Source organism: Vollenhovia emeryi, unplaced genomic scaffold (genome assembly GCF_000949405.1).
Source record: "Vollenhovia emeryi isolate VEMERY1.0 unplaced genomic scaffold, V.emery_V1.0 DF939395.1, whole genome shotgun sequence".
Classification (NCBI taxonomy): domain Eukaryota; kingdom Metazoa; phylum Arthropoda; class Insecta; order Hymenoptera; family Formicidae; genus Vollenhovia; species Vollenhovia emeryi.
In genome coordinates, this window is record NW_011966971.1 from 68,872 (window position 1) to 80,244 (window position 11,373).

An 11,373-nucleotide genomic window follows, 5' to 3' on the forward strand; every position below is an offset into this window, starting at 1 on the left:
CTAGGCCGACACTTCTCCCCGCGCGCTTACATTCGCCAGTAGGTTGGGCTAATACGGCGATTTTTAAAATTTCGTATCTCGATAACTATTCGTCCAAGCGCAAAATAGTACAATACTTTTCTGTTTGTCTTAGTCCCCTCTACCTTCCCATGACCGGACGTCAAAGTCTTGCGTAGCACCCTGTATATATGTGTTTATTATTTAAAAACTTAAAGTTAATATTAAAGTGCTCATTCTATGTGTGATATACTTATCGAAATATACGCATATTTGTTAAGAAAATTCAAGAAACTTGAAGGAAACGTCTTTAATTGTGTGTGACAAAAAATTCTTAGATGTTACAAAAGCGATTTACATTCTCATTATATTCCACTAAGCACGAAGAGTATACACACCTAATACAAGAGACTATACAAATCTATCTGGAATCATCAGTTGCGTTCCTCGAATTATATACACTCGTTGTCAGTAAGTTCTGCAACGTTACTTGAGATTTTCGCCCTTCCATACAACTTGTTTTTGGTTTTTGCAAAATTAGGTTTTCATTTAAGATCAATATAACTCTATACAGATTCTTGTTTTTAAACATTTTTACTGTCGACAATCTCATTTGGAAAGCATGTTTTAATATTTTGTCGCGCCAGTACCGGTCCGTGACGTTACTGGAATGTGATGGTCCATATATCGCACAGTCGGAATCAACCTTGTTGTTAACCTTGTAGATATTTTAGAACGTTCACCATTGATTTTTGTAGTTTAAAGAAACTGACATCTCTGCATTGGAATAGTCACCAAACAGTGACGTAAGTACATACACGGGAAAATATTTTTCGTGCATAAGTATACATGAATATATAGTATTATATGTATAATATTATATAATAAAAAATATATAGTATATATGTATGTACATATTTGATGTATAATCTCATGTAAGTAGCGTTTTCGTTGTATTTGAGTTAAATTTTTCAAGGTTGCCAAAAACTTTTAGTGGAGTAATAAAGACAATGATAAAAGTGTTACATATTGCAGAATTAGGTTTTCTTTTGTTAATAACTCTATACAGATTTCTTGTTTTTTTACAAATTTATTTTTTGAATGTTGAGTACTGCAATTTCTAGTTCCGTTACTGTATGAATTAAAGTTGATTCAGACTAGGGTTGCAACGAAAGCGAGACTTTCGCATCATTTTAGACTCTTGCTTTCGCTTTCGCTTTCGCAACTAATTATGCGAAAGTTTTAGCGAAAGATTTTGTCCGGCCCGCACGTAAAACTCTAACCTAACCTACAATATTTTAGAGCTTTATTTTATTCTGAAATGATAGAAAATGTTTATTTTGTTTTATTAGAAAGTGATATCTCCGTTCCTGTTCTATGTTACATTGCAATAATGTATTTTATACGATTATAAATAAAATAAATAAGTTACTAATTTACTAATTTGCATTTCTCATTCAATAATTTGAATTAGAAATATTTTTTAATTATTATTAGATTATTAATTACATAACATTTTTCCTAACTGTCAATTATATCATTCAGTAGAAAGAAACAAGATCTTTCGCATTCGCATTCGCTTTCGCTTTCGCTTTCGTAAAAAGATATGTTTTCTTTCGCTTTTGCATTCGCTTTCGTTATAACCACTTTCGTTACAACCCTAATTCAGACTACACGACACAGACCGACACTAGCACCAAAAAATATTGAACATGCGTTTTAAATGAGACTGTCTACACTAACCGACACCACTGTTTCATTGACGGAACGTGCGGTTACTGTATAAGACAGTCTCATTTAACACCCAAGTTTTAATACTTTCTTGTGATCGCTGTCGGTCCATGTGGTACTGTCTGAGCTCACCTTTATAAAAGTATGACTATAGTTTCCAAGGTTGTCAAGATCAATCTTGTTAATAACTGCTTATTTTTTACAACTGTAGTCATTATCGTCTAAATAAAATAACACCTCTGCAGTAGAATAGTCAAACAATAGTGATGCAAGTATCCCGTAAAAAATTTTTCCTGCGTAAGCATGCTTAAATATACATATACTATTATATAAGATTGTACATGGGGTTGTACACATAAGCTAATTTAACATTTATATTGGCAAATTTGATGTTCCTAGCTTTTTAGCAATTCTATGTTTATTAACGTTTTAAATTATAAAGAGACTAGAGTCTCTCTCTATTTAATTTACATTTAATTTCCTCGATTAAATTTATTTCATAGATTTATTTTGATTAGTATTATAGTTTTGTATTAGTTCCAACATACGGTAGTACAAAAGAGTTTTTACATCAACTCCGAACGTATAATCGAAGTGATTGAAGAGTTCGTATGGAACTTTCTCAGTTAGAAGAACGTTTGGTAAGCGTTTGCTAAGTTCTAGCAAGTTCTGAAAATCAGAAATATAAAAAGAAGATTAGTTAGTAACGAGATGATTAAAAAATGTAAAATAGAAAATATATCATTCAATTAATATCAATCAATGACGTTTTTTCTTTTACATTTTGCATGGAAATTTAATTAGATTCTTTCATATTTACATGATCACTATTTTGTCAGATTTGTGCAAAAATTTTTCTTCTACATTTATTTATGAGTAAAAATTAAGTAAGAATTAATAATTTGACCGCTACATGGAGAAGTGTTACCTACCTCTTTGGGAACAAGCATATCATTTTCTGAGTAAAATAATATTATTGGAGCAGTAATGTTGTTGAGATCATAATTTGGGGGTATTTTCTGTTTGTATCGCTTATAATTTTCAGCCACGCCATAATCATACATTCGAAATTCATCTGCAACAATCAATAAAAATCGTATATCTATAAGTACATGTCCAAAACTTAAAAGTTGTTTGAAAATATTTGAAAAGATATTAAATAATTACATGCATAAAATTATAAATTCATCTGTAGAAACTTATAAATTAATTTTGATCTTTCAAAGATATTTTAAACAACATGAATAAATGTTTCATTGTAATATAACATCAACTAGAATATTGCTTTATGAAACAATACTGTTTTACGAAATAAAATACTCACTTATACGTATATTTTGACAAAAATGCCCTACTGTTTGTACAGAGGCACCGGATATTAAATAGGATATTATATCTGGCAAGGTTGTCTATAACAAAAATAATCTATATAAATAAAAAGTCATAGCACGACCAATTAGAAGAACAGAATGAGGAGTGGTTAGAGTAACAATAAATTTATATAATTGTTAAAAAAATTAAAAATTTAAAGATGATACAATATAAAATAAAGTGTTCACGTGCATTATAAACATTGTGTTATCTTTATCTCTTATGCGTCATGATATGACTTACAGTGTTAAGTTGTACTGGATCAGAACCGCCAATTAAGAATAGTGCAGTGATACAAATACTTTGAGTTATTGCATTGTCATTACATAACAATCGTGCTGTCGTAACAGTCGCTAGAGATTGGGGTAAAATATCGTATATTTCATGTTTCTGTAGAACTTCCTGGAAAGTGCAAAATAAACATACAATTATTACTTAATAATAGCTATTATTACTTAATAATAGCTGACAATATTTTTAGCACTGTGCTGGTTCCTCCAACTTCTTAATAAGTTAACTATGTGTCTATCTTTGTCTGATTTAAAGGAAAATCAAAGATGTAGGTACATATGATTTAACTATTAGTTAATTTCCCAAGAGATTGGAATGACTGGCCCTAAATAATAAAGAAAATGACATAATATTATCTGGTATTTTAAACACCAGCACTTGCAATAAAAAGTGACAGATTTTGGCAGTTACCTTTAATGTTGAAAAAATGTTTATAAATTCGTTAACGAAAGGTGATATTCTCGTCCACAAAACGCCTGGAGCCAGACAAATAGCCATTTTTATTTTCATATTGTACTCCGGTTTTGATGACAAGAGAACGTGTAAAAGAGTTCCTCCCATTGAATGACCAATATAGTATAAATCTTTTTGCTTTGTATGATTTAGTATGTAATTAAACATGGCCGGCAGATCTTTTGTTCCAATCTCGTGGAAGCTATAAAATAAGATCACACCTATTATAAGTCTATTACCCCAATAGGAAAAATAATATTTGTAAAGTCCCTGTTTATTAATTTAAAAAACATTTATTTCCACACTTAATGTTTGAAAACATGTTTATTAGTACTTAATAAATGTTTATTTATGATTTAAAAAAATATTTGTTATAAAAACGTGTAAAATAATATTCTTGTCTATGAGTGCAAAAGTAAAGAGAAGTTCTAAAAATCTTCTTGGTACATTCTATGTACGAAAAATTATGTATTCTGGGACTCAAACACCAGAGAAAAATAAAAAATTAGATGCAGAAGCAACATTGTATAATATTGCTGTCCTCGCCTGTATAATTTGGAAATATCTAAAATACGCGATTCTTCTCTACAACTAATGTAATATCAACGTGCGAACGATGACGATAGGGATTATTCTTACATGTCATTGTACTCCATTGAAATTAATTAATTTCAATTCGATCCGCAGACAGATCTTGATGATGCTTTGATATTTCCGTGGTAAGAATAGGGCCCGACTAATTAAAAAATCTTTAGGTAGTAGAAGAGTATGCTTAAAGTCACCAGTGATAAATAAATTAGGAATAAAACTTCTTATTGATCTAACTGGCAATATATTAGTCAAGTGATTACATTAGTTACGACGTTTCGACCCAAGTATCGGGTCCTTATCAATCGCACTCGTGTATAAGTGTTCTTGGAGCATAAATTCTAGCAGACTCTCAGGTCGTTGTCGATGCAAGGAGCTCTCCGAAGGTTATAACACGCGAATGTGCTCGCTTAGTATGAATAATTTTTCTGACAACTCCTTGCATCGACAACGACCTGAGAGTCTGCTAGAATTTATGCTCCAAGAACAAGCTTATACACGAGTGCGATTGCGTGACAAGGACCTGATACTTGGGTCGAAACGTCGTAAAATGTAATCACCTGACTAATACAATTGCCAGTTAGATCAACAAGAAGTTTTATTCCTAAAAAATCTTTATTGTTCAAAACTTGGAAATATAACCAGGACAATATGTGGTATTTGCAGTCCAAAAGTGAAAGAAACTAAAAACTCTTTAGATATATATCTTTAAGAAAATGCAACTTTCAATCAGTTTTTCCAAAAAAGCCAGATTATTGGCGTTTCTTTCACTTCCACAATGAATTATCGTTCTTTTGACTTAATTTATGTCAACTACGTTTACATGAATGTCTCAGCTGAGCCCAGATAACAGTTCTTGCGCGCAAATTTTGCTTGTTTTATGCATGCAAATTTGTATGAGATTTGCCTAAGTTTTGTCCGTAAGATATGTTTAGTCTGTGCTTTTGCACGCAAGTAGCTAGCTCATGTATTAACGTATAATTTTGCGCACAAATATCTTATCAACTCACATACAAAAATGGCTCAACAACGCAAGCAAAATTCTATCCAAGTGCGTCGTCATAATGCCAGACGTTTGCGCGCAAAATGTTTTCTGGGAGGCTACGGTTTTTTAAAGTGAGCAGGGGATAATAATGGAGAACGGGATCGCGAAACGCGAGAAGGGAGATGACCGACATACTGGCATGAAACGAACGAGGAGGGAAATGGAAAGAGAAAGAGAGAAGGCAAATCGATGACCGTTATACGCCACATCTACGGGACTGAAGAGCCCGGAAACCATAGTCGATGATACATTAGCCTTGATGAGACATCCACACTTGACTACGTGCACGTAATCGAGAGTCGAAGAGTCGAGCTGTAGCAAGATCATGGTCAGTATCACTCTACTCTTTATCCAGTAACAATTGTTTGGATCATCGTTCTGGCTTCGCCTTTATCGCGATCGATTACAAGATTTCGTACTTTTCGATCAAGAAACTTCAATTGGATATCCAGATACGCGACGGAATATAATATGCAACGGAAGAGTTCCGTGTTTTTCACTCGTCCAAGTTCTTTGCTGAATGTGTTTAGAGTGCGACAAGCGCAATATTTCCTTTGGTGTCATTGAACCTGCAACGCATTGACAACGCACGAAAGTAAATTGACTTTGAATAGAATCTGAATAAGATTCGAAAAAAGGTTTGAGGCAAATCGTTGTATGGACGACTTCTTTTGTCGTCATCGAGTCACAGTCATCAAGAGTATATTTAGGTCACTGAAGTTTAACCATGATCCAGACAACTCGCTGTCGGATCATATTATATCGGCCAGCCTCTTATACTAGATGATTTTTACTTAGGAGAAGGACTAATGTGCGGTCGCCACGTCGCGGCAGTGAGTGATACTGGTACTAACTCCCTGGAAGTTAGTAAGCTTCTCGAGAGCTCAGCGCAATGAACTCCCTGAAAGCTTATTTGTCAAATTTTATAAGCTTTCCAGGAGCTCAGCAAAATAAACTTCCTAGAAGCTTAATTGTTTTTGAAACAAGTAACAATGGCTATGAGAAATCAAATAAATGAAATAAAGGGCTCAGAGCCAGAACAGGATAGTAGTGTTAAAAAAACATTTAATTATAAATGGATATAGACGTTTCGGCCCTTATTGGATCTTCAGTACATCATCTTCAGTATAATAAAAAAGAACACAATTTAAAACATTATTAAGTTAGGAATATAAATTAAAATGTAAAACAACATATACGCAGTCGGTCCGATAAGATTCTAATAAATAAAAAGACAGAACATAATTAAAAGATAGCGCAGTCAAACAAATTAAAAGTGTAATATACAATAAAACGCAGGTGTATAAAGTAAAAACGCAAATAAATTAAACGCATTAAGTTGACAGAAAATACTGTAACAAACAAAAGAAAACCTAGTGAATTGATAAATTAGTGCCTCGAAGTAGGAAGAAAGAAAGGTATGTGCTTACCTATAGCCATGTTGGACTGTGTAGGTGAAGAGAAGTAATGACGATAATTTCCTATATTGAATTCTCTCTCTACCTCACAATAATCTTGTCACCCCCTCCTCTTTCTCCCTATGTTTACCCCTTCCTCTACCGACTTATTTTTATACTCGACATTTAATTGTTCGTTACCCGTCATTATTTCTCTTCACCTACACAGTCCAACATGGCTATAGGTAAGCACATATATGTTATTAAAAACACTACTATCCTGTTCTGGCTCTGAGCCCTTTATTTCATTTACTTACTTGTTTTGTCAAATTGTGTGAGTTTCCCGGGAGCTCAGCGAAACGAATTCCTTGGAAGCTTGTTTTGTCGAATTTTGTAAGCTCCCCAGGAGCTCAGCGAAATGAATTCCGTAGGAGCTTAATCGGAGCTTTGTGCTGTGTGGGAATTATCCATCTGTTCAGTCGTACAATAATAAGATAAATATGTAATATACATATAGTGATATATTAGTGCATTTGAATTCACACATGTGTTTCACAAATTACAAATTCCAGTTGTTGACTGCAAGGCGGGAAAATATTAAAAAATGAGTATCGAAAACTTTCTGGCACAAGGTTTGACTTCAGCATCCGCGAGCGGACTTTCGTTATTCTTTCCGTTTCTCGCTGCGACGATTGCCTATCTTCATTACGAAGCGCTGGATGATGAAGAGCCGCCGATCAACGTACCATCAGAAATGCTATTACCCTCCTATGATTTTGTGATAATAGGTAGTGGTAGTGCCGGTATGTAAATGTTGCGTAGAAACGTAGAAAATTCTCGTTATTTTGTTATTACTTAATAACAAATACGATAATATGCCAACGCAAATATCTCTTCTCATTTCTTCCTTTTTCTTTTTCTTATTAGGAGCCGTAGTTGCCAGTCGTCTATCCGAGATCGAGGACTGGAACGTATTATTGCTGGAAGCAGGCGGTGGCGAAACCGAGATGTCGGACGTACCTCTATTTGCTGGTTATTTGCAACTAAGCCAACTCGATTGGCAATATAAGACCGAGCCGCAGGGTGATGCCTGCCTAGGTACATATTATATCAAATCACTTTTCCGTTCTCTCTTCTGCCCTCGTCGTTTCTCTCCGTTCATTCTTTTTAAACGTTTACAGCGATGGAGAACAACCGCTGCAATTGGCCGAGGGGCAAGGTGCTGGGCGGCAGCAGCGTGCTCAACTACATGCTGTATCTAAGAGGTAATAGTCGCGATTACGATATCTGGGAGCAGCAAGGGAACCCTGGCTGGGGCTCGCGCGACGTCTTGCATTACTTTAAAAAATCAGAGGACAATCGGAACCCTTACTTGGTTCGCACGCCGTATCATTCCAGCGGTGGATATTTAACGGTGCAAGAGGCACCGTGGCATACACCGCTAGCGGCGGCCTTCGTCCAGGCTGGTCACGAGATGGGCTACCAGATTCGCGACATCAACGGCCAATTTCAAACGGGCTTCATGATCGCCCAGGGCACCATCAGGCGCGGCAGTCGTTGCTCAAGTGCAAAGGCTTTTTTGAGACCCGCCAGACTCAGGAAGAATCTGCACGTGGCGATGCACGCGCACGCCACCAAGGTGCTGATACAACCCAAAACCAAGCATACCTACGGGGTGGAGTTCGTCAGAGACGGCAAGGTCTTTCATATACGTGCAAAGCGGGAAGTAATTGTGTCCGGGGGCACGATAAATTCCGCTGCGCTATTGATGTTGTCGGGGATCGGGCCGAAGGAACATTTGCGAGAGCTCGGGATTCCCACGATTCAAGACAGTAGGGTTAGTATACTTTAGGTTTAGGGCTCTCTCCTACGCCCGCCTTTATCATTGTATCTTATTAGAATAAAATATACGTTCCACCTTACTATACGAAATATACGACCTTGTGTCTCCAGGTGGGTTACAATTTGCAAGACCACGTCGGGCTTGGGGGTTTGACGTTCATGGTTAACAAAGAGATTTCGATGGTGGAGAAGCGGCAGCAAAATGTCCAGGCGATAATGCAGTACGCTGCGCTGGGTGACGGGCCGCTAACGGTGCTAGGAGGCGTCGAGGGGATCGCCTTCGTCAACACCAAATACGCGAACGCTTCGCTCGACTTCCCCGACATCGAGCTACACTTCGTTTCCGGCTCGACCAATTCAGACGGAGGAACGCAGATAAGAAAAGCGCACGGACTAACGAAGCAGTTCTACGACGCCGTTTTTAAGCCGATCGACAACAAGGACACGTGGAGCGTGATCCCCATGTTGCTGCGACCAAAGAGTCGCGGCGTAATCAAGCTGCGCAGCAAAAACCCGTACGATTACCCTCTCATCTATCCAAATTACTTCAAGGAACCCGAGGACATCGCCACGTTGGTCGAGGGTGTCAAGATCAGCGTGGCCCTGAGCAGAACTGAAGCCTTCAAGCAATTCGGGAGCGAGCTCAACTCGCAGCAGTTTCCTGGATGCGAGCACACACAGCTGTACACCGATTCTCACTGGGAATGCATGATTAGGCACTACAGTGCCACGATATATCACCCTGTGGGCACTTGTCGCATGGGCCCCTACTGGGACCCCGAGGCCGTCGTTGATCCGCAGCTCAGGGTCTACGGTGTGACTGGGCTTCGTGTGATCGATGCCTCAATTATGCCTAACCTGGTGAGCGGAAACACCAATGCTCCTACGATCATGATCGGTGAGAAAGGGTCTGATCTCATCAAAGAGTATTGGTTGAAGCAGAAGAGTAGATCCGAGCAGCAGCCTAGGTACAAACAATAAAACGCGCACGTCTTCGGATTACGGATGACGACAGGGTGACAGGGTGCGCGATGCATATGTATAATATAATATTATACACCGAGTACACTAGTGCCGTTGGCATAAGAGGCGTGGAAAACTTTGGAGAAGAAACTTTGGGACTTTACTACATTTCTTTATACGTACAAGCCATATTAGTGTAAGAATATAAATATACAATTCGAATCTGCATGCAAATGCAGTCATCGAGTTTACACATGTACAAAATATTTATTTGTATTAAAGTTGTTTGCATTATATATTTTTTTAATAAGTATTAAAAGTTTGTTTTGTTAATTTTTTTTTCTTTCTTTCTTTCGCTAAAATCTTATGCTCAATTGTTTGGATATAACATTTTAATATCAAAAATAATAAAGTATCTATCTAGTTTGTATAAATATCTAGTTTGTATAAATATCCATTTTGGTTGGCACAATTTGATGGTATCATTACTTTTGTAGAGACAATAAAAATGTATTTCTTTTCTAACAAAATATATCCAAATAATTAAATTATATTATTCTTGATTGGATGGCGCTTATACTTGGCGTCTTTTTTTCACCTTTTTTTCAAAAAGGTTGTTTTTTAAGGTGATATCACAATTTTGTAGTAAATATTTCATAATATTTGTTACAACCCCAATTTTTAACAGCACATGATATTTCGCGTGCATCCATAGAATGTGATAATACTCGTATTTAAGGGTAATTTGTAATGTGACGATAAATCATCTTTAAGAATGACTACAAAAACGCACTATTAAACAATTATTGGAGAGATTATACAGCCTGTGACCATCTTTTCCGTAGGGCCATCATACCCGGGTTTACCTTAAGCCTGCTGCAGACGATGCTATTTTTTCTGCTGGATTGCTTGCAATCTAATAAATTACTATCGTTGCACCATTCAGCACTCAGGATTCCTAGTAATTTAGTAAATCGCAAGCAATCCAGCAGGAAAAATAGCATCGTCTGCAGCGGGCTTTAATCTAATTCCTTGCAATATTACGTGATACATCACAGTAATATTATTGCGATTATTACAGTAATATTACTACGATTATCTCGGTAATATTTCATTGGGCGGACATTTTAATATTATTGTGATATATCAGTATTATTACAGTAATATTTCCAATATATTTTATTGTAATATTACATTGGAAATGTAATATTACTGTGATATTGCGTGCTATGTGGGGAGGTATATGTGATTTCTTAAATTTCTTAAATAAAATTTTAACTCGCGAAATCCAATTTTAAGAATTGCCTGCGCACTCGACGATGTAAATCTTGCTAATGGAGAATGGAAAGGTATGAAAGATTAATTTATAATCTTGCTAATAGAAATTTAGAAAAAATTATTATGCAAACTTTAATGTTTACAAAATATGTTGTGAGTAACCTTTTTACATTTTTATACATGTATGATTTACACCTTTACTCATACTCCTTAAAAAATTTTTAATTTTGTATTTATGTTACTTATTGAGTAATAAATATGTATATCTCTACTGCACAAATAACTATTGCTTTATCGTGTTGCTTCACATAATAGATATCTCTTACTTGTCAGGTAGATTGTACTTTCGTTGTAAAATGGATTTTTAAACTTAAGGTTCTATGGTCTGTTAAAATTATTTTTAATAATAATGGTTTT

General features: G+C 35.9%; 3 protein-coding genes across 5 annotated transcripts in view; 1 reads left to right on the forward strand and 2 right to left on the reverse strand.

Annotated features, from left to right (window-relative positions):
- LOC105557997 (lipase 3-like) overlaps positions 1 to 721 on the reverse strand; it is a 6,712-nt gene extending 5,991 nt beyond the window's left edge. The window contains exon 1 of the mRNA XM_012005464.1: positions 396 to 721. The gene's annotated coding sequence lies outside the window, so the exon portion shown is untranslated. The remainder of the gene's footprint in view (positions 1 to 395) is intronic.
- Positions 722 to 2,185: 1,464 nt separating this feature from the next.
- On the reverse strand, positions 2,186 to 4,514 carry LOC105557996 (lipase 3-like). The gene is made up of 6 exons (XM_012005463.1): positions 4,483 to 4,514; positions 3,802 to 4,045; positions 3,343 to 3,501; positions 3,053 to 3,137; positions 2,661 to 2,803; positions 2,186 to 2,397 (listed from the first exon to the last, which is right to left on the reverse strand). The coding sequence occupies exons 1-6, from the start codon at positions 4,497 to 4,499 to the stop codon at positions 2,221 to 2,223; spliced, it is 825 nt and encodes a 274-aa protein (XP_011860853.1). The 5' UTR covers positions 4,500 to 4,514; the 3' UTR covers positions 2,186 to 2,220.
- A 1,046-nt stretch (positions 4,515 to 5,560) lies between these two features.
- On the forward strand, positions 5,561 to 9,911 carry LOC105557995 (glucose dehydrogenase [FAD, quinone]-like). 3 transcript variants are annotated; one of them, XM_012005461.1, is made up of 5 exons: positions 5,561 to 6,322; positions 7,446 to 7,676; positions 7,801 to 7,971; positions 8,055 to 8,710; positions 8,827 to 9,911. In XM_012005461.1, exons 2-5 carry the CDS (start codon positions 7,478 to 7,480, stop codon positions 9,694 to 9,696), a joined length of 1,896 nt encoding a protein of 631 aa, XP_011860851.1. In that variant the 5' UTR covers positions 5,561 to 6,322; positions 7,446 to 7,477; the 3' UTR covers positions 9,697 to 9,911. The 3 variants fall into 3 exon arrangements, with proteins under 3 accessions (XP_011860851.1, XP_011860852.1, XP_011860850.1); XM_012005462.1 differs by having other exon boundaries at positions 5,791 to 5,804; XM_012005460.1 differs by lacking the exon at positions 5,561 to 6,322 and having other exon boundaries at positions 6,674 to 7,676.
- Positions 9,912 to 11,373: the final 1,462 nt, after the last annotated feature.

Excerpts from the sequence above, each read along its gene's own strand:
- LOC105557996 (XM_012005463.1), bottom strand. Across the intron at positions 2,804-3,052 it reads TTGTCAAAATATACGTATAA|ATGAATTTCGAATGTATGAT; the intron begins GTGAGTATTTTA and ends TGATTGTTGCAG. Across the intron at positions 2,398-2,660 it reads ATATGCTTGTTCCCAAAGAG|AACTTGCTAGAACTTAGCAA; the intron begins GTAGGTAACACT and ends TCTGATTTTCAG.
- LOC105557995 (XM_012005461.1), top strand. The coding sequence starts at position 7,478 with ATGAGTATCGAAAACTTTCTGGCACAAGGTTTGACTTCAGCATCCGCG. Across the intron at positions 7,677-7,800 it reads AATAGGTAGTGGTAGTGCCG|GAGCCGTAGTTGCCAGTCGT; the intron begins GTATGTAAATGT and ends TTTTCTTATTAG. Across the intron at positions 8,711-8,826 it reads CCACGATTCAAGACAGTAGG|GTGGGTTACAATTTGCAAGA; the intron begins GTTAGTATACTT and ends TTGTGTCTCCAG.